This window comes from Pecten maximus, chromosome 18 (assembly GCF_902652985.1).
Source record: "Pecten maximus chromosome 18, xPecMax1.1, whole genome shotgun sequence".
Lineage (NCBI taxonomy): Eukaryota > Metazoa > Mollusca > Bivalvia > Pectinida > Pectinidae > Pecten > Pecten maximus.
The window spans coordinates 18,722,539-18,747,073 of NC_047032.1; the positions used below are offsets into that span (position 1 = coordinate 18,722,539).

General features: G+C 36.7%; 1 protein-coding gene across 6 annotated transcripts in view; it reads right to left on the minus strand.

Moving 5' to 3' along the window:
* Positions 1-1,584: 1,584 nt before the first annotated feature.
* Positions 1,585-24,535, minus strand: part of LOC117316604 (protein usf-like) — a 29,288-nt gene continuing 6,337 nt past the window's right edge. Inside the window, exons 1-3 of one of the 6 annotated variants that reach the window (XM_033871267.1) lie at positions 21,164-21,268; positions 3,104-3,439; positions 1,585-2,152 (exon numbers count right to left, since the gene is read on the minus strand). In XM_033871267.1, the coding sequence (XP_033727158.1) occupies positions 1,790-2,152; positions 3,104-3,424 (684 nt within the window). In that variant the 5' untranslated portion in view covers positions 3,425-3,439; positions 21,164-21,268 and the 3' untranslated portion in view covers positions 1,585-1,789. Of the gene's footprint in view, positions 2,153-3,103; positions 3,440-15,515; positions 15,654-21,163; positions 21,269-24,535 lie in introns of those variants that run through there. The other 5 variants (XM_033871271.1, XM_033871265.1, XM_033871270.1 and 2 more) reach the window with 5 other exon arrangements.

A 24,535-nucleotide genomic window follows, 5' to 3' on the forward strand; every position in this document is an offset into this window, starting at 1 on the left:
TGTTTCTTGGTTTTTTGATCGTCTATGGTGCTCTTCTACTATCGCTATATGCCCTCTAGGCCCGTATATATCTTGGGCATTGCAAGTAAATTCTTTGACTACTTAATTACTGCTTTTCTCTTTTGATGGTTATTTTTTTCCTCATAGGTTCTTGCTGTCCTTTCTGTATAATTTTATAACCGGATTGTTGTTCACCAGAAGTAATTAAGCATATTAACTATACTATATATTAGAATCCCCCAAAAATGTCCTTTTTAATAATTATTGGCAATTCACACTTTTTTAATTCAAATCGTTGGCAAAAACTCCCATTCTCCACCACCACCACCACCACCACTCCATTACCACCACCACCACTACCACCACCACCACCACCACCACCATCACCATCACCACCACCACCACCATTACCACCACCACTACCACCACCACCACCACCACCACCACCACAACACCACTACCACCACCACATCACTACCACCCCCCCCCCCCCACTACCATACCGCTACTACCACCACCACCATTACCACCATACCACACACCACTACTACCACCACACCACTACTACCACCACAACCACCACCACTACCACCATCAGCACCCACCACCACCCCCCCCCCCCCCCCATCCACCCCGACCACCACCCCACCATCTACCCCCCACTACCACACCCACCACACCACCACCACCACCACTACCCCCCACCCCACCACTACCCTACCACCCACCACATACCACCAACACTACCCCCCACCACACCAACCACCACCCACCACTCACTCACCACCACCCCCCCTACCCCCCCACCACTACCACCACCCACCCCCCCCCCCCCCCCCCCCACCCCCCCCCCCCCCCCCACCCACCCCACCCACCCACCCCACCCCCCCCTCCTCCCACCACCTCCCCCCCTCCCCACCCACCACTCTTACCCCACCCCGCCAACCACACCATTACCCCTCTCTACCACCCCACCATTACCACCACCATCACCACCACACCACCACACCACCACCATCACCACACCACCACCATCACCACTTCTTACGACAGTTAAAACGTGTTTGGACAATTTAACAACGTTCATACAGATTGATTTATGTCCACATTACTTCATCAGGACCTGTAACTTGTAAGTGATTTTTTTATTTGAATTCGGGGAATCCTATTGATCAATGGAGGTTGTTTCACGACTTCTGTTTGTTAATATTTACTTCCCCGTCAGCCTCTGTTTTATCGAAGCACACACCTTAGTTTATCAGTTCCCTACCGGGATTAATCAAACTGATAGATGCCAGGGACAAGAAAATACGTGTAACCTTGATAGTGCATTAAAATTGTTGGTTAATTATATGCAAAGTATCCAAGGCGTGATCGTGAATGAACATGTCAGGTTGTTTTCATACATTATATAGCGTCATAAATAAAATCAAAGACATTAGGCCAAATAAATGTTGTTATGTTTCAGGTTTTCCCCTGTCTACCATACTCAAATATGTCATTGCAGTTATCAAAGAAGCGCCATTATAATCAGAATGTCCCTTTTCAAACCTTATAGCTAAGTAAAATAAAGTAAGAAAAGTCTTTTTTCTTATTATTTTACTTTAATACCCATAATTTGCATAACAGGGTCTGTAAGTGAAAGGAAATACTTCTAAATGTCAAACACAATGTTAAATGCTGTTACAACTTCGCGATATATATTTACATTTTACAAACAATATTTGACAACTAATTCAATGTCAGTAACCAGACAATGCCAACACAGTATTTGACAACTGTTGCAATGTCATTTCAAGTTTTTCGTCATAAATTCGACCATCCTTCCTATGGCCAGATCGCAGCATTCCTTGTTGTAGTTATCAGAGGTTGGATTGGTAAATGCGTGCCCTGCTTGGTAGGAATGGAATTCATATTTCACTCCTCCACGATCTAGCTTTTCTTTAAGTTTGGCCTGGGACTTCGGACAGGAGAAACCTTCCACAGCATCATTAGCACCGAAATGACATTGGAGGGGAATGGTGATTTTAGATAGGTCTGCAAGTCCATCACCGGAGATTCCATAAAATGGAGCTGCCGCCTGTATTTCTGGTACAAGAGCGGCCGCTGCCAACGACAAAGCTCCGCCCATGCAAAAGCCCGTCACACCAACCTGCACATAATTTAAGTGTTGTTGATTATTACAGCGGCATATATAAAAAAAAAGAAGAAATGTATAAACGACGATCACACAACTTTGCCCGTATCTAAGACAAGGTAGTTCAGCGATTGAACAACACTTCTCAAGACTAGAATCTGACCATGTACATGTATATCGGCAAGCGAAGTGGAACTCGAGTATATATAGTAGAACACTGTTTTACTACATACTTATACATGTGTACATGTACGTCACACCTCTCACAATGAAAAAGTAAAGGTGACAAATCACTTACTACCACACCCCAATACACACATAATCACCTTTCATGGAAAAAAATGATTAGATGCCAATGAATTGTTTATTTTGTGAAACATTACCTTAACAGCCAGGGTCATTTAAGGACGTGGCATGTTTTGGAGGTGTTGGAAAGTCGGAGTACCCGGAGAAAAACCACCGGCCTACAGTCAGTACATGGCAACTGCCCCACGTAGGTTTTGAACTCGCAACCCAGAGGTGGAGGGCTAGTGATAAAGTGTTGGGACACCTTAACCACTCTGCCACCTCGGCCCCTCACATGGCCATGAAAAGGCTGTGTTTGTGCAGTTGTGCAAATATTGTAAGAAAGGGGAGATAATCAATAAGGAGTCAATTAAATTTGAACGACAAAGTTTGTGATTAACTATAGAATTAAAAACAAATACAAAATACAAAATGAAGGTTATCCGAGTTGAAAACTGTACTGAGGATTACTACTCGCGCAAACTCCCATTCGCAAAATATTGAAAGATTCAAGTCCAAGAATTAAACAAGGTCCAATACATCATGTCTTTTTTAGATGATCATGATGTTGAGGATACACATTATTTCATACGTTAGTGCCTTTTTCATAAACAATTACCAGAATTATTAATAAATGTATTGTTTCTAACAAACTTAAGTTGAAAAGAAAAATGTACACACCTTTTCACAGCCCATTGTCTTTAGTTCCCTTGCTGCTCCCGCAATGTCATCAATCGCCCCAAGCCAGTCCAGATCGCCCATATAATGACCAGCTTGTTCGTTGTCTATGGCAACTTTCCCTCGGTAAAGATCGGGAACAATCGTGACGAAGTTTCCTTTTCCTCCAATCATCGATGCCTCGTTCTGGATTTGATCGTTAAGTCCCCACCATTCTTGCAGAACAATCAGTCCTTTTTTGGTTTTTGAAATGTCCCCTGTTATCACATATGGACAACTTCCCAGCTTGTTTTGTGACGGAAACGTTGGTCTTGTAGAAGCCATCGTAACTGAAATCTGCTAAAAATGAAAGGGAAATATTTTAATAACGGTTATACAATCTAATGGTATGATGAATAGACACAAAGCGATCGAAGGTGGTTTGTTTGTTTGTTTGTTTGTTTGTTGGGTTTATCGCCCCGTTAACAGCCAGGGTCATTTTGAGGCAGAGAACCTTTGTAGTAGTTGATGACTACCTCACTGAACAACATACGAGAGGCCTTTCGCATGCCATCCAGAGCAATCGTCTAACCGAATGAGCTATCGAGGTACCCTTTTTTATTTACTTTTATAATTGTTCTTCTTTCTAGAAATGTTTTGATAAAATAGTAACCTTCATATGAAATTGGATAATATTCTGAGAAATAGCGATGCAAAGTACCAACTAATAACATCCAAGATGGTCATCTTCATCAATATGAAATTGGATAATATTCTGAGAAATAGAGATGCAAAGTACCAACAAATAACATCCAAGATGGCCATCTTCATCAATATGAAATTGGATAATATTCTGAGAAATAGAGATGCAAAGTACCAACAAATAACATCCAAGATGGCCATCTTCATCAATATGAAATTGGATAATATTCTGAGAAATAGAGATGCAAAGTACCAACAAATAACATCCAAGATGGCCATCTTCATCAATATGAAATTGGATAATATTCTGAGAAACAGCGATGCAAAGATTCAACTAATAACATCTAAGATGGCTTACCTTCCTTTCTGATCAGTCATAAAATTAATCATTCAAAAGTAGGGGCCCAAGGAAACATCTATCATGAAATGCAATTCACATCAACGACAGACGTGATTAATAGCGAAAACAAACTTTACTAAAACTAAAAACAGTTGCCTGCCGGACATTTTGTTTTCAAAATAAATTAGAAGTGCATAAGTTGGCACCAAAGCTAACCTATCCTGTATAAGTAAAATTAATGAAAGAAAAATAACAATTTTCTACGGACGAAAGACAGACAACGGAAGGAAGGGTCACGGACGAGAGGCGTTTTGAACAGGCCGCCGTCTAAAGAGGCCTGTAGAGGAAAAGTTCTTAATGGAATCGTAATTCTGATACGTACCAGTTACCTATATAACCACTATCTATGTTTTAGTACGTGTAAAGCTGATACATAAACTGCGAATTTGCCAATATTAATTGTAAAATGTCAAAAACAAAAAACAAAATGAATATAGTCAAATCACCCTTTCAAATATCGTAGACGAATATTTGTAATGGCTTTTTTACTATCTGTTCTATTTCGACATGCCCCTCAACCCCTTCAGCCCTTCAGCCCCTAGTAACGGGTAAGTATCAAAATGGTCATATCATCAAATCTTCACCTTTATCTCGAACTGAAAATCGTTAAAATATATACAATAATATACCTCCCAAAAGTGCCAATATCCACTATAAACTTCACCCTCCCCTTAACTAAAGGAAACGTAAAGTCCGAGGGGCATGATATGCAAATTCCTGATAAATCACCCTCAGGTCTAGAGGGCTTTTATTTATATCAGTATATCGGTGTCTGAAGAAGACGACTTTGGAAATATGCCAATACCTTTGTTTCTACGGCTCGTCAGAGCCTGACCTGAATAGAGGACATAATCATCATAAATTTATAAATTGTCCCATCCTTAAAACATCTACGATCAACATCTGCTCACACGTGGCCGTGAATTTCAGGGGAGATTATAAGATGTGTAATTTTTTAACAACTTTGAGTTTAACACTAATATAGGCGACGCCAACTTCCGAAAAGTATCACGTACGTTTTGCTCTGAGATTCCGTCGCGCGCGTGACAAAAACTAGTCAGATTTTGAAATTAGCAATGCAGATTTTGTACCCAATAAATAAGATATGAATATTTTTATCTCATCCATTACTTTTTAATTACTTTAAAGATCACCTTCATATCCAAATAAGCTTTAAGTGGTAAGTTTCAATCGATAGCTATTTAGCCCAAGCCAATGTCATATTTCTGAATTGGTTTTCATTATTTTTTTTTTTATATTTTTTTTATTTTTTAAGACATTTTCAATACATAAATGTATAAGAACCACACACACACAAACACACATCAATTCCAATTGGTATGGTTTGCCTGTCATCATCATCATAATCATCATATTCATCACCATCATAACCTCATCATCATCATAGTAATCATCATCATCATAGAAATCAACATCAACATATCATTATCATCATCATCATCATCATCATATTCATCATCATATTCATCACCATCATAACCTCATCATCATCATAGTAATCATCATCATCATAGTTATCAACATCAACATATCATCATCATATTCATCATATTCATCACCATCATAATCTCATCATCATCATAGTAATCATCATCATAATCTCATCATCATCATAGTAATCATCATCATAACCTCATCATCATCATAGTAATCATCATCATCATAGTAATCAACATCAAAATAGCATCATCATATTCATCATATTCATCACCATCATAATCTCATCATCATAGTACTCATCATCATAATCTCATCATCATCATAGCAATCATCCAAATCTCATCATCTTCATCATCATCATCATCATAATCATCATCATTGTACTCTTATCATCATGCTAATCATCATCATCATCATCATCATATCATCATATTCATCACCATCATAATCTCATCATCATAATCATCATCATTGTAATCTTATCATCATACTCAACATCATACTAATCATCATCATCAATTAAACAAGGAGATAAATACATAAAAAACCATACATACTCCTATACTTGTATATATATTCTGATAAACATACATTCACCCACACACACACACATACATATTCAGTTTCCTGGTAGCCTGATCAATCCTGTCGAGGGCTCAGCTTCTGTGTTGGTCATATCAACTCTTGCCACGTCAACTGAGCCATCGGCACGATTAACCAGGCTCCACACTGATTACACCAACTACATCTAGCATTTACACACAAAACATACATACGCATTCAAAACAATATCATACCCACATGTACCTGACAGAGAGAGAGAGAGATAGAGATAGAGATAGAGAGAGATAGAGAGACTAGACAAGAGATCACAAAAGCATTTTGATAATTAACATTGATTTCAATTGTTATTTATTCAAGTGGTACCATAAACATATAAACTCCAGCATCCAGCAGCTCAAGTAGGGAGAAGTAGTTTACATACAAGCATATACAAGGTACGCATGTATATTTACATACATAATAATACATGTATTATCATATATTGGCACACTAAATCAAAATTGTAAAGAAAATTAACTATCAGATAGTTCAATAAGTTTTTCCCATTTTTTCCATTCATTTTCACATTTCAGCTGTGCACCTTCACCTTTACTATTGGCTATATACTTTTGAAATATGTAATGTTCTTTAATTGAATTGATTAAGGCATGAGGACTTAAGACTTTATGCAAGCATCTTGTTTTGTATATAAAAAACTTAATTATTATCAAAATTTCATTGTCTATTCTATTTAAAGGAGAATATCTATTATTTAAAAACACACCAAAAAGAAAACTTTGTTTATTGTATTGAAATGGGATATACAGCGCATCCAAAAGTGTCTCTATACTTTGCAAAAATCTCTGAGTTTCTCTACATTCCCATAAAATATGAACGATAGTTTCTCTTTCACGATTACATAAATTACATATTGGATTATTTACTAATCCCACTTTGAATAAAAACGAATTTGTCGTTAAAATATTTTGAACTATCCTATACTGGAACCATTGTAATTTTGTGCTTTTCGTAACCTTGAAAGGATTATTATAAATATTGACCCAATTCAATTCAATATCTTCAAATGATTCTTCCCATTTTCTTCTACCAGTTGATATAAGAGCATTTTTTACCATAATATTATAAAGATCCTTTGTCCCTTTGACACTTTTCATGAACAATAATATATTATTGGGAATAACTGGATATACTATTTTCGTGTGATTCTCAACATTCAGCCTCGTTAAAAGTACTTTGACAGCTGAGATTACACCCTGAAATTGAAGAAAGTTTGTATTGAGCTGATATATCTCTTTAAATTCTTGAAATGTATAGAAGGAACTTGTACCAGGATCTTTTACCAAATCATTAATTATTGTTACACCTCTGTTATGCCAGGACTTGTAAAAGACTGTCTTCCCTCCAATAGTTATACTTTTATTATACCAAAGAGGTATTGTCAATGTACCTGTCAGCCTTTTTATTTTTTCTTTCACCCCCTCAGCATCAATAAATTGTTTCCATGCTTTTAAAACATCTTTCCAGAATTTATTCTTACAATTTGTTCGACATTCCTCAATAAACTCGCTACCACATGTTGATAATTTTTGTATATCAGTGTGTGATTCAAAAATAATTTGCCATTTGCATGTTTTTTTAAGCAACCGCCTTACCCAGCTAAGTTTCAATGAATCAATAAATAGTTTTACATTTACCATTTTCAGACCCCCTTCATGATAATTTTGTGTTATAATATCTCTCTTTACTTTATCTACCTTACTATTCCATAAAAAGTTAAAAAGGATTGAGTTGAGCTCTTGAAGAAATTGTTCATTTGGATTAGGTAGAGAAATAAATAGATGGTTGAATTGAGATAACAAAAGAGACTTAATTAAGGCTATTCTCCCTATGGGTGTAAGTATTCTTCTACTCCATGTCTTTATCAGTGCTTTAAGTTTAATTAACTTTTTATCAAAATTTAGTTTGGGAATTACATGCAGGTTCACATCAAATTCAATTCCAAGCAATGTGAATTTTGTTCTTCCCCATTGTAAATTTAATTCGGGTAGGAAGGTATCATCACTGTAACTTTTGCTCCCTATCCAAACAACCTGTGTTTTATCAACATTAAGTTTTAACCCAGAGATGTTTGCAAAGGTGTTCAACTCAGTAATGGATTCCTTTAAAGATAATTCCGAGCCATTAAGTATAAGTGTGGTATCATCAGCATACTGCGAAATTAGAATAGGGAAAATTGCCTACATCTATGCCCTTAATCTTTTTGTTATTTCTTAACCTGATTCCTAGAATTTCAACACACAGAATAAAAATATATGGGGAAATCGGGTCCCCTTGACGACAGCCTCTTTTGATATGAAGAAAAGGTGACAAGTTTCCCCCCTGGTTCACAGTTGCAGTAATATTACTATTAAACAATTTAACCCATTTTTGTATACCTGGCCCAAAATTAAAAAATTTCAGAACTTTATTTACAAATTTCCACGATACAGAATCAAAGGCTTTTTCGAAATCTAACATGAGTAACATACCCGGAATATATTTTTCTTCAGCATACTGCATAATATCATAAACAAGTCTTGTATTCTCCCCAATATAGCGACCAGTAAGAAATCCTGTCTGATCTTCACATATTAATTTATCTAAAACATTTTTAATCCTACTTGCTATACATCCTGAGGCTATTTTATAAACTATATTTAGAAGGGTAATGGGTCGCCAATTTTTTAAAAATTGTCTGGGCTTATCTCCCTTAGGAATACATGTTATTACACCTTGTTTTTGGGTTACAGACAACATCCCCTTGATATATCCAAAATTTATAGACCTGACTATGAAAACCCCTAACTGTTTCCAAAAACATTTAAAAAATTCAGCTGTGAAACCATCTGTGCCAGGACTTTTATTATTTTTCATATTTTTCAAAGATTTAGCTGCCTCGTCTACAGAAATCATCCCTTCCAAACTTCTAGCCTCATTGTTATCTAATTTTGGAACATCATACATATCTAAATAATCTGTTAAGTCAATATCCTCTGTATCATGGTTATCATCATATAATTTTTCATAATAAGAGTGAACCTCCTTGAGAATAGCACCCTGATCTGTTAATGTAACGTCATTGTCTTTTTCAATCCTAGGTATAATCTTAGATGTAAAATTCCTATTCTCTAGACTAAAAAAATATTTTGTTGGCCTTTCGCCTTCTAAAAGCCATCTTGCCCTTGATCGAATAACACTGCCTTTAATTTTATTAACTCTAATGTTTTCTAATTCCTTTTTCTTACCCTCTAATTTTTCAATGTCTACCTGTTCTTGTTCTTCCAAATTTTGAATGGTCCTCATAAGATAATCCTCATTCTTATTTAGTTGTTTCTTTTTAAATGATGAATAAGAAATAGTTTTACCCCTAATTTCCATGAGCACAGTTTCAAGAAAAAGCTGGTCATTAATGACAAATTCAATATCTGTATCTGGAATATTACTAATATTATCCCTATTGTAGATTGGTAAACAATACTGACATTTTATATCTAGAATGACTTTTTTAATTAACTTGAGGTACTCTTCATCATATAGTAGTGAAGAATTGAATTTCCAGAGCCCCTTTCCTCGTTTGAAATCATTAAACTTTAAATTAAGCACAGGGAAAGAATGATCAGATCTATATCCTGATTCGATTGTTGCATTAACTACACTTGGTAACAAATTATCAGATATCAGATAAAAATCTAGTCTAGCCTGTTTTAAAGGGGTTTTCTTTCTCCAAGTGTAGCGTCTGGAATCTGGGTGAAGCTCCCTATAAATATCAATTAGCGAACAATTTTCAATTATTTCTAACACTTTATCTCTTGCCTTTGGGTTATTAACATTTTTATAGTTATGATCGTAGTCTAGATCCGGGTTAATGACCAGATTAAAATCCCCACATATAATGTACTTATTATTACCAAAATCTTCTAAAGTATTTGTTATAATATCATAAAAAGAAGGCGTGTCAGTGTTTGGCCCATACAGTGTAATTAATGTCATTTCAGAGCCATCCAATACAATGTCAAGAGCTAAAAAATTTCCGGACTGATCCTTTCTTTCTTTTTTAACCTTAATTTCAAAATTATTGTTAAGCAAAATTGCAACCCCCCTCGAATTAGATTTAAATGAACTAAAATAACAGTCAAGACCCCATTCACTTCTTATAATGCTTTGATATTCATCCGTAAAATGGGTGTCTTGCAAACAATATATACTGCAATTTTTAGTCTTCAAGTAGGAAAAAACGTCTTTTCTTTTCATTTTATCCCCGAGCCCCTGGCAGTTTGCCGACAGGATCGATAAACACTCCATCACCTTATACCGTAATTAACTATCAATATGGTGATCTCTAGCCCAGATATAGAATATAGAAGAGAGAGTAGAAGATAACAGAAATAAAACATACCAAGAATGGTCAAATTTAGGTACCACTGCAGACTCACGCATTCACACAGTCGAGCACAGTTTACCTAGGCGAATCAGCGGAAGCAACAAACAAACCGGAAGTAGTACACTAGTATTGGAAAGGGAGATCAAAAGTGTAAATTATCCGGAATTACAGCCGTAGGAAAAGAAACGAGTTCAATTTGAAATATAATTTAACTGTTGCACGATAACAACTCACATTTTTTGAACATTCATTAGAAAGAGAGGATAACTTTCGTAGTAGAGAAAATTATATGTATAAAAATAATTATAATAATAATAATAAAAATATATATATATACAATTGTATACTGTATGTATCATGACTTACCAGTTCACACGAATTGTCCATACACAATCCACACTTTTAATCCAGTACTGGGAAAACACACACACATAAGAATAACTTTACTATGAAAACACTAGACCCGCTTAAATGTTGACAGGTGTCCGATCGATAGACCAGAGAAGTCAATCCCTGGTGGTACTTTGTGTACCTAAAGTTACTTATCGATCATGCGGCACAAAAAAGTATACGATAAAAATATGAGAAGAAACAGATCTATATGTGTTCATGTAAAACGGCTTAATCAAAAAGTCCCATCCTGAAATTGTTATCGTCAGCGAGATACTGGTCAGTCAATTCTGTGTCATACCGTAGCCTGCGTTTCTTGTCGTTGTTTAAGATCACAAAAAGTTTTCCGTCTATGCTGTAGGTATGTTTGACACTTTTAAGTCTGTAAGCCTCCTTCAGAATTTCTTGGTTTCTCTTCGTGAGGTCCTCGAAAATCACCTGTTTCTTTCCCCTGAGTCTTCGTCGATTTTTGATGATCTCTGCCTTTTTCCTCCGGTGGGTAAACTTACAGATAACTGTTCTTGGTCTGTCCCTGCTGAATCGTCCAAGCCGATGAGCAATGTCTATGTCCTTATCACTAAGTTCAACATCGAGGGAATCTCTGACAAATTTCACAATTTTACCTACACAGTCCTCTACCGATTCTCGTTCGTTTCCGTCGTCAAGGCCTACTATTCATTGAAACGTCAATATTTTTGTTTATAAATATAAAACTTCATATAGTCTCCTATGGGTTTTACTTTATTAAATTTCTGTCAAATCTGCTGCGTTACGTTAAAGAGGCTTGCCCGCAGAGCGATCAGAAAAATTGGCTAATAGAAAAAGATTTTTTTACACATGACAGATTGTTGGAATTGTTGAGTTTTTCATTTTATGTTCCTTATAAAACGCTGAAAAGTGATATTAAAACCTCATTTTTTAAATATTATTTATTTAATCGCAACCCGCAATAAGTCCCCGCTATAAAGTGGAGTCTAATTTGATTGACACATCAAAGAAACAAGCACGTGCACAGTGCCGCACAGTGATAACTTCAAAGGCAGCGGCGATTTACAAAGAAGATTTGCCGTTATATTCCATACATTTCCCTCTCAGGTTGAGTTTTAAAACTTCTTTTAAATACATATTCTGTAATTGTTTTCAAGAAATAAAGTCGGAAAGCCTCTAATTTTGTCACATAGAAACGTGTACTGAAGTTTATTTAGTGATCGGAGATGTGCCGTTTACCGGTCCGTCTGCGGGTAAGCCTCTTTAACAATAAGTAAAATATATAATAATCATCAAAAAATAGAAGGTGAACACATCCCGGTACGATAAAGAGAAAAGTGCGTGTTGTAATTCTGCAAGTCGTGGATGATTTTCTGAATTTAACCAATCTTTTTCTTTACCTTCACGGAAACAACCAGTACATTTGAGAATAAGAGGCCCTTGGGCCTTAACGGTCACCCGAGTTTTGAAATATTTCTGTAAATTTGACCCTTTTTGACCCTGCTCACCAGTCCCTGGAGCCAATAATTGCATACTAGCAAACTGTCTTCCAAAACTGCTAATTCCGATAGAAATGACACAAATGATAGTCAAAAATGTGATTTCCTTATATAAACAACAATAGGGTACCTCCTCCAAAGGGGCAAACATGAGACCCCAGGGCCATGATATTCACAATCTTGGTAAAGCACCTTATGACCCTTCCACATATGAAAAATATTTGATTTTATCTTATTTGGGTCTTGAGAAGAAGATTTCAGAATTAACAGCTAAGTTGACCCTTTTTTGGCCTCACCCATCAGCTCCTGGATACCATCAAACTGTCATCCCATGCTGATAATGTTAACCAAGTTAGAATGAATTCCAATAGAAATGAAACAAATGATAGTCAAAAATGTGATTTTCCTATAAAAACTATAGTAAAGTTTACCCCCTCCCAAGGCCAAACATGAAACCCCAGGGTCATGAAATTCACAATCTTGGTAAAGCACCTTAAGACCTTTCTATCTGTAACAAATGCTCAGGCCCCTGTGATACACACTAGGATAGGTCTAAATTCACATATACCTGACAAATTCTCGGGCCCCTGTGATACACACTAGGATAGGTCTAAATTCACATATACCTGACAAATTCTCGGGCCCCTGTGATACACATTAGGGTTGCTCCAGATACACATAGACCGTAACAAATTATCAGACCCCTGTGATACACACTACTCTAAATACACTTACAGTAGACTAACAACTTAAACTTCAATGCTTCTGTGATACACCGTTGGGTACGTCCAAATACACCTGGGTTATATTTTCGGATCGGACATAAACAAAATATGAGGTCATCTGTTCGACCTGTGTTGGTGTCAATAAAGTCCGGGGACCTTGTCCCATTCTTTTACCTCCGGGTCACATCTACATTATAATAATCCATTATATATTATTACCTGTCAACGAATCGTGCCGAAATGTCTGATTCAGATTCAGATTCTTTATTTTGCCGAGAGCCTTACGGCTCATAGGCGCATCACCAATACATGTACAAAGAATACAATTATTCACGTCTAACTGCACACTTTCACACACCAACATAAGTAAATAACTACGTAATCAGGAGAGTGTCTGAACATGTAGATGTAACTTCGATCATTTCTCTAGGCATGGTAGAACATCTCACAGATACCACTGCATATTGTAAGTTTTATAGTGTAAAAACAAATATGGGTAAATTCGATCATTTCGCTCTCTGGACTAAAATCTATGTTTTTATAAACATCAATAATGCATCATATATATACAAACAATACTATGATACTAACCTCTCGTGTAAAATTTCACATATAACTGAAGACGAGAAGGATGATTTCAGAACAAAAATCAAACATTTATTGGCTAAGATTGGTAAACTGTACATTGTTTAATGTAAAAAAATAGTTATGATAGAAAGTTCATGTATGTTACAAAATATACCAATCGTCTCGACTTCTAGTGGTCAAAAACATCGGTACGCGTACCCCTCCGCTCGACCGCCGCTCGTCGCTACCGCAGGGTAACAAATCACCCTCCCAGTACTGTATAAACCGATCGCGATATAGGGACCAACCAACCAATTGAAAAATAGATTTTTGAAACAAACAGCCCCTGTGTATAGAAAGTTGAGCCAATGATAAAATGTCTGGCAGCCACTGATTGGCCAGTATGTTATTAAGCTAGAAAATATATATGTAGCCTGATAGGTAACTATCAATAAGAAATGTTGATATAAATTTCGTAAGTCCGATTTATTTTTTCCCCAAAATTTCAGGTAATAATAATTAACAGGTAAACATTTAAGATTTTTGAGAATTTTTACTGCAAAATTCACCCATTTTCAAAATGGATACCATGGAGAAAATTTGAGCTGAAGGACCCAACTTTTTTTGTTTTGATTAGGTGTTATATAAGACCCTAGACTTTTGTTATAAACCATAATTGTCATATTGAATTCAAGAATTTGAATGAAATACTCCAAAACGTTAACACTAAAGTCTGGGAAAACAGTTGGTTGGTTGGTCTCTATAACATGTTGTAGTGTTAATACATGTATGTATCATGTGTACACGTATACGTGTAGGGGAGGACGGGGATATGCGTGAGCGACGGGTTAATAATTGTATGCATAGTGACGCACGTGAACACGTGCTTTTAGTTGCCCTATACAGGTGTTTTTAGGTGCGCGTGGCCGGCTCGCCATTCGAGCCTTGTAGTCACGATAGCAAGCACGCATACCCTCATCTGAAAATGTACATGTGCTATACACACTAGGGGAGGTCCAAATACATGTAGACTGTAACTAATTATCAGGTCCCTGTGCTATACACACTAGGGGAGGTCCAAATACATGTAGACTGTAACTAATTCTCAGGTCCCTGTGCTATACACACTAGGGGAGGTCCAAATACATGTAGACTGTAACTAATTCACAAGTCCCTGTAGTGTGAACTCTATTACAGATTTAATGTATAGGAGTATACCTGTGTGGGCAGGTAAAACATCGCAAGTGGAGATTTCCCCTACCCGTGTGTGATCCAACCACAGGTGCATGACTCGTTTTATAATATAATAACATACAGAGTACATATAAATGAGACTTATATGTACTCTATATGTTATTATTTTATAAAACGAGTCAGGCACCTGTGATCCAACCCAGAAATGTAGCCTCGTGTTATAGTTTGTACATTTACCGTATAGACTTACCTTTATTGAATGTATTCACAAATCCATAGCTACATTGAATATTTGTACAAAGTCAAGTATCAGCAATATGTATCTGGTATACAAATATCCTGTATTGATTTTACACTTTATATTCAAATGCATGCAAATAAAGCATATGTAATGTCTATTATGTAATTGTACCAAATGCTTTGTATATATGTTCTACATTCCTTTGTACTCTTCATCTTTGGAGGCAAAAAAGGGAATAATAAAATAATAATTAAACGTATAAGTATCCATGTATATACAACTCACCTGTGCAGGTGTAAACTAAGGTAACTCCGGCTGGGTACTCCGTGCGTACTTTATACGTGACTGCTGTCGAACAAGTGAAGGGGTTTGCGTGATATCTGGATATTTAATTTACTACTTAGCCAGTTGACCAATCAGATTACACTGAGAATATTTGTTTTACCAATCACATCAAACTGACATAACATCCCGGAAGGGTATCTTACAATTATGAATAATTGAGGACTTTTCCCAGAATCGAAGTTCCAGAACAAACAGGTAAAACCAGCGGTTATACATGTCAGTACATGGGATGTATATTGGTTTTGATAAACTGAATATCTGGTATACATCATTTAGGCTTGGGTATTTGGTAACGTTGAGCACAAAAAGAACACGTAAATCATCACAGCACCATTATCTTTCAAGTAGCATCCCATTCGGCAAATTTCGGCAGATTCCGGCACCCTACATCTAACATCACTGAAGTTACCGTTCCAGATATCTCTACTTTCTTCACAAAATACATGTACAATATGATTGTCAGAGTGCAACGATGAAACTAAAAAAATAATACGTTTTCACAGTATTTTGAGCTTAAAAGCCACGAGTTTCCAAATACATTTTATTATCATATCAAACTTTCGTCAATGCATACTGATTAAGCTTTCAATAGTAATCTTGAAACCAGCATTTTATTGTTGATTTATTTGTTAATTAATTCGAAATTTAACTTCTTAACGTATCAAAATTTTAGATAATGATGATATAAATTTGAATTAAATTATTTATTTTTTCATTTATTTCTTTACCTATTGATTTTTATTTTAACTATCTATCTATTTTATTCTAATATAATGGCTATAATGACGATATCCTCGACGGCCCGAATTCGCTTGTCGTGTTTGAGTACCATAATAGTTTTCTGAAGTGGCGAAAACAAAAATAGACCAGGAAGAAATTCAACGAATCGATCCAGTGTCGTTCGGAACGCCTCAGGCTTTTCTAAACAGAATAGCATAAAGAGTCCCGGACGAAAATAATTTGCCATTGTGAAATGGTTTGCGTATTCAAAGCTTCGGCATATTAGTAAAGGGGTATTGCCGAGTGCAATGGCCGACACCGTCAGGTGAAAACAGGTTATTCAGAAAACATGCATAGAAACGTTTTCATACAACATAAGCTATTCACTGACGTTGAAGTCACATACTTCCAAAGAAATGTATATAAATGTTTATATTTTGACCTCTTTACAGTTTTCATACCTAATATATACATTGTACCTACCAAATTATCGCGAATCAAAAACTGGAGGAAAATGTGTATTTATGAAAGTATAAGGGAAACTCCCCAAAATAATAACTGGGTCCACTCTCACAATGCAACGGGGCGGGTTATCAGTCAACACAAAATGGAGGAATGCCGAAAGCGTGGAGCTGCCAAAACGCAGACAGATTCTGGCAAAATGAAACGTTAACGGGACCGGAACCGGCAAGACCTTAGCACTTCCTTAGGAAAAGAATTGATTTGTTAAAACTTAGTAAGGGAAGAAATAGGAATAGGCTCGAATTCCGATTTTGCCCGACGTCTATAGGATTGCATGTTAGCTTTTGTCTGACATTTTCAACTTCACCGATCTAAATTTTCATTGTTGCTATATTTTAAAATCAAGTATTTATAGTTGTATGTTTATTTATATTGATCAGTTATTACGAGAATGTTTTTCTAATAGGTGCAAAAGCGTTATTAGGCAAAGGTCACGTATACTCGGTATATAAACAACGGCCATGTGTGTAGTTAATGTGTAGTGTACGTTAACGTCGTGGAAGCTCCGTGACAAATCTCGCGATAAAAAAATAAATGCAGCGAGTTATTTTTAAGCACTGATGTCGCAAGGATTCCCCCGGTCAAGCGTCCAGTCCAATGGACATTTTAATGTTAGGAGAGCGTGAATAAGCATCTTGGATTACCGTTAATACATGTGTGCAACTAAAATTTTCAGTTATCTGGGAATATTGGGGAAATGTTGGCAAAAGTGATTTGTATATTTCATTATAAGTTATTGAATATCGTGTTGGTGTTCACGGGGCTTCAATATTCTCGTTTTATGAAAGAAAAATTCTTTTCTTACCTTTACCTGTACTTATGTATTATGTCAACCTATCGAGGTTTTTGGGTAAAAATGGCGAGAAACAACACAAAACCACATTCAGTTCTATGTCAACAATATCCAAAACAGCAGCTGATATGACAAGGCTTTGCATGCACTGAAAATAATGATTACCCGTCAATAGGTGGCATCTGATCATGAGAAAACCTTGTCACCTTTAATTAAGTGTAATTCAATGTTTACATATTGACTCGATTCATTTTGCCACTGTGATATCAAAAATATTTACTTAAGCATTGAACTGTTTTTGTATGGTATTTATAATCTATTTAAATGCCAGAGCTTTGCAAGCAAACAACGTTAGCACATTGTGTTGTTTGCTTGCAAAGCTCTGGCATTCAAACAGAATATAAATATCATACAAAAACAGTTCAACGCTTATATTTACATTCCTTTTACTTTTCTATTTTTTTTAAATGCTATAATTCATATTCAAAATGTATAATTCCCGCCTTACTGACAGTCAGAAGATTTTTGTCAGTCGTTGGAACAGCCGGAACATGGTCGCGTGCTTTTTGGCAAACAAAATAGTACATGGAAAATTAAAAAAAACAAAAAAACTCAATTTTGTTTATCATTTTATTATCAACGTAATGCGCAAATGGCATATTTTTATAACAAATAATGTAGACAAATAATAAGTCGTTAAACTTAATTATCCTGGATATTGTAGTTCCGGTTTGTGTTGCATTAATACGCTGATATGTTTAGCGCGTGATGGATGGCATTTAAACGTACATCAATGCCAGAGCTCTCAATCAGACTACATAGTGACAATGCCAGACAAATGTAAATATAAATAGTTTAATATCAGCGCAACAAAATCTTAAAAATCTATTCATGGAACCGATAATGCTGCACTTGCGGTGCAATGTGACTGTATCATACCACTGAGGTATTGTACTTTCCAATGTCCAGGAATCCAACAAACAGAACATGTAATTTTACGACGTGATGCATGATAGTAGTATTAGTTTTTATCGTATAAAGATATTGTCCAGATTCTGGTTGTTAGGACTCTATACCACTGCCACAGACAGAGTCAGACTAGATAATTAAGGATTGAATAATGTTATGTTGAGGTGTATGGGGGTATAAACCTCAATAGGTCTTGAGACAAATTTATTATGAACTGCGAAGGGTGTATGGGGGTATAAACCTCAATAGGTCTTGAGACAAATTTATTATTTGTCTCAAGACCTATTGAGGTTTATACCCCCATTCACCTCAACATAACTTTATTCAATCCTTATATTTATATTTTTTTGATATTTTGTACAATATTTTGTCTTTGACAAATAGGGACTTGTGCAAGTCTACCACAGAACTTACCAAAATGTACGTCATCACTCTTCGTCTACATATGGTTAATACTTTCAGGATTTCTTTCGTGAACAAACTTAATAGCGAATTAAAACAAATATTAGTTTTAAAGGAATTTATTTCATATAAATATGATCACTTTTGAAAAGGAATTAAACAAAATATAGTCCAAGCTCGACAAATGTATTCCTACGCCGGACTTGATATAGTTCATTGAAAAATGACTCGAGTTAACTGTGGTAGGTTCATTGAGTCTGAATTGAGTGGAAATATAAATATTTGCTATTAATTGAAGGATGCGGTAGACCCATTTGTAGCTTGTTTTTTTTCTAACAAAACTTCACACTTGGATATATGTGTACAGTCGACTTTCAACTTTGTTTATTCCTTCTCTTTAAAAAAAAATATTGTGATGATAACAGACAGGATATATGTAATTAAACATGTAAAAAAGCCGATGATTGGATTCTACACATTGAGATTTTGTTTATTTTGTAGAGTGCATACTACAATGTATACAGACTTAACCAATATGAAGTCATGGCTCAAAGGGAAAATGTTTCCAAAGAGGGTTAATGTATCATTAAAATCGGTAAATTTACAGGTTGCGATAGTCTGTGTTAGCGTCTTACGAGGTCAGGTTTTAAACGTACTTATTGTACTGATAATGTATGTGTTTTCTTTTTCACAAGATTGTTTAGCTCTAAACTAAGACACCTTGTTGTGTGCAACGATAGTTCACATACAGTACAATACATTGTAATTTTCACTTTATAACATACAGTAGCATACAATGATATCATTACACTTTTACACGGCGCGTTTGAATTATATCAGACTGATGAACATCTAATCATGAAGTAGGTTACACAATAGCGAAACAACCATGTGACGTCATTTATTTCTAACGTCATTTATAATATATCTGCCTTATGAATACGATAAATGAAATGACGTCATTGAAACTACAAAATGACATCACGTCGATAATTAATTTTGTATATGCAGAAGATGGTTAAAACCAGAGTAAGAACATCGGGACAGAGATAGGGCAATCTCAAGTCTAGGGATAACTTTTTTAGCTGCCAAACACTCGGCAAGCCTCTAGATCGTGTTGTCAAGTTTAGAATATTTTTCTTCGTGTGATTCCCCTTTGTCACCCTAAGGAGAGGAGGTATTCTTGTAGACTTTTGAGCAAATTAATTTGAGATCTCACTTATTATGTATATGAGTTATATGATAATTAAATCAATCACTCCCGCTCGGTTAAAGCGCTGGTCACGTAACCTCAGGTGAAGAACCGAGGTGCGTGGCTCGACACTGCCTACCCGTATCGGGTTGTGTGTCTCGCGTAGCTGAGAAACGGACCCGTCTGTGCTGTCGTGATTGTGGTCATGGGCATGCAACTTTATCCTTATTGCTTTGAATGACATGCGACATTCGGGTCTCCAATATGTTGTTCAGTGAGGTAGCCACCAACTACTACAATGATACCCTGCCTCAAAATGACACTGGCTGTTCACGGGACAATAAACCAAGCAAACAAACAATGAAACAGGCTTGTGTAATATCAAGTGATCGAACTGATTTAATAAATGTCCTTCTACACATCGACTTTAATCTCTCACGGCAAACACGGATAAAGGAAAATATGTAGATATAACATTATAACCGAGTTTCCTCTGGCCCTGTCGCCAGACTTGGATTTTCTGAGAGTTTTGTGTCAAGGCCAGAGGAAACTTCATCGGGCTATGAAACAATATGATATTTCACAAGAAAAACAAGGTTATTTTATGTTGGTACTTACAACACTAAAAAGATAATTCAATTTGCCAAGCATTTCACATCAGTATACCGTAACACATACTGTACTTGTACATATATATATATAAGCTATCTACCCCTTAGATTATTAAGCAGACTAATGTCTACGTGGAGTTTCAAGTCGTTCTTTACACTGAGCATTGGTCAGATCAATAAATCGTATTAAATGTCCTGTATGGTGGGCGTTCATCTCCACCCAGAGTTATCGTTCTTTACAAACACGTGTAGATGTCACAGATTATGCGAGTACCGACAGGCAGTTTATGAAAACGAAAGCCCCTACCATTAATAAAAAAGGAAGTAGATTTGACGTGAACCGTTTTAGATACAGAATTGTTTGACATGTTATACATACCTGTTTACTGGTCGTATATGTAGCTCGAGTTCTATGTTTGTCTAACTGTCTGACCCCTGACTGACCCTTAGTGAGCAAACACTGACGTCACCGATCAAATCTTTATCTGTATTGGAATTCCGGGTGTTCTATTTCTAGAGGCATGATAAGCTCGATAGTATTATGTATTATAAATAATATGTAACATCTAAATTTTAAACAGGTTATTGATTTTAGCATGTTTGATAAAAAATCTGTATACTTCGATTTTATACATATTATATGGGGCACTTTCCCTGGTGTCCCTGGCACGGAAATATTTTCAAACTGTCCCTGATTTTTATCTCCTGTCCTTGTTTCAGTGTTACATTTTGAAGAGAAAAACAACACACATTTCAAGCCGTACTATATCAAATAACACATCATCTAGGTTTGTTTGTTGGCTTAGTAAAATTATTTTTTCATGTTAAATTCCACGTTTACAATCCGACGACGAAGAAATTATTGGACTGATGGTTTTAGGTTTCTGTAGGATATCTATCGGTATATGGATATTGATTTTTGTTCAGTTTTTTGGTGTTTTGTAGGGGGGAGGGGCTTGTTTCTTGTTTTTCATGCTGAATTCCAAGTTCACCATCCACGACGAAGAAATTATCGTGCTAATGGTTCTAGTTTACTGTAAGGTGTCTGTCGGTATATGGATATTGATTTGTGTCCAAGACAACCGTAACAACTTCCTGATTGCTTTAGCATGTCTGCACCTGCACGTGGGGCTTCAACTTATTGAGTCATTGTTCGTATGTCCGAAGTGAACTATCTTACGTTCCCTAAAATATATCTGGGCACTGCTTTCAAAGAAATATTATAAATGCTCACAGGGACCTGATGGTGTGTTAGTATATGTATTAAGACCAATCTCGATCACAGGAGCCAAGGGAATTGTTACTTTTTATTCGAACCTATACTAATCACAGGGACCTGATATGTTGTTATACTCAAGGTGTGTCTGGATAGATTCCTGCCACAGGGACCTGATATGTTGTTATACTCAAGGTGTGTCTGGATATATAATCCTGCCACAGGGACATGATACATGTAACTTGTTATACTCAAGGTGTGTTTGGATATATCCCTGCCACAGGGACCTGATACCTTGTTATACTCAAGGTGTGTCTGGATATATCCCTGCCACAGGGACCTGATAACTTGTTATACTCAAGGTGTGTCTGGATATATCCCTGCCACAGGGACCTGATACCTTGTTTTATCCTGCAACTGCCATTGCATTGTCGAAAAGGGGCCGCGGTGGCCGAGTGGTTAAGGTGTCCCGATACTTTATCACTAGCCCTCCACCTCTGGGTTGCGAGTTCGAAACCTACGTGGGGCAGTTGCCAGGTACTGACTGTAGGCCGGTGGGTTTTCTCCGGGTACTCCGGCTTTCCTCCACCTTCAAAACCTGGCACGTCCTTAAATGACCCTGGCTGTTAAAGGACGTTAAACAAAAACAAATAAACAAACAAACAAAGCATTGTCGAAATACACCCGTATTTTGGCTGTATACGACAGTGACGGAAAACAGCTGTTTTTTAATCTTAGCATGTGCGTCAATTCGACTAGGCTACTTCCAAGTGAAATCTCGTTTAAAAGGCGAACATATTTGGACTATTGTTGATACCGTTTCACTTCAAAATGATTATTTTTGATGACTGTTGTTGGATAAATAGTATACATGGTCAGTGTCTTAAAAAATAAGCTGTATTTTTGGCTCGGGACAGAAAGACAAAAGTAGCTCGCAAAGACTCGCCACTTTTGTCTTTCTTGAAATTACTCTCGCCAAAATACAGCTTATATTTTAGACACTGACCATGTTTTCTCTATATACACAAGGTGTGTCTGGATATATCCCTGCCACAGGGACCTGATAAGTTGTTACAGTCCATGTTTATTTCGACCTATCTTAGTCACAGGGATCTGAGAATGTTATACAATCTTGGTTTATTCGGACCTAATATAGTGTGTACCACAGGGACCTGAGAATGTTATATAGTGTGTACCACAGGGACCTGAGAATGTTATATAGTGTGTACCACAGGGACCTGAGAATGTTTTATAGTGTGTACCACAGGGACCTGAGAATGTTATATAGTGTGTACCACAGGGACCTGAGAATGTTATATAGTGTGTACCACAGGGACCTGAGAATGGTATATAGTGTGTACCACACGGACCTGAGAATGGTATATAGTGTGTACCACAGGGACCTGAGAATGTTATATAGTGTGTACCACAGGGATCTGAGAACGTTATATAGTGTGTACCACAGGGACCTGAGAATGTTATATAGTGTGTACCACAGGGACCTGAGAATGTTATATAGTGTGTACCACAGGGATCTGAGAATGTTATATAGTGTGTACCACAGGGACCTGAGAATGTTATATAGTGTGTACCACAGGGACCTGAGAATGTTATATAGTGTGTACCACAGGGACCTGAGAATGGTATATAGTGTGTACCACAGGGACCTGAGAATGTTATATAGTGTGTACCACAGGGATCTGAGAATGTTTTATAGTGTGTACCACAGGGACCTGAGAATGGTATATAGTGTGTAACACAGGGACCTGGGAATGTTATATAGTGTGTACCACAGGGACCTGAGAATGTTATATAGTGTGTACCACAGGGACCTGAGAATGTTATATAGTGTGTACCACAGGGACCTGAGAATGTTATATAGTGTGTACCACAGGGACCTGAGAATGTTATATAGTGTGTACCACAGGGATCTGAGAATGTTATATAGTGTGTACCACAGGGACCTGAGAATGTTATATAGTGTGTACCACAGGGACCTGAGAATGTTATATAGTGTGTACCACAGGGATCTGAGAACGTTATATAGTGTGTACCACAGGGATCTGAGAATGGTATATAGTGTGTACCACAGGGACCTGAGAATGTAATATAGTGTGTACCACAGGGACCTGAGAATGTTATATAGTGTGTACCACAGGGACCTGAGAATGTTATATAGTGTGTACCACAGGGACCTGAGAATGTTATATAGTGTGTACCACAGGGTCCTGAGAATGTTATATAGTGTGTACCACAGGGACCTGAGAATGTTATATAGTGTGTACCACAGGGACCTGAGAATGGTATATAGTGTGTACCACAGGGATCTGAGAATGTTATATAGTGTGTACCACAGGGACCTGAGAATGTTATATAGTGTGTACCACAGGGACCTGAGACTTTGGTACTGCTTGGTTTATAACAACATATCATTGACTATCATAGTCGTTTTGGGGAATGTGTTTAGATTAATATTCCGTAAAAATGATACTCCTCTATTAAGGTATATAGTTGGAAACACAGGGACTTAACACG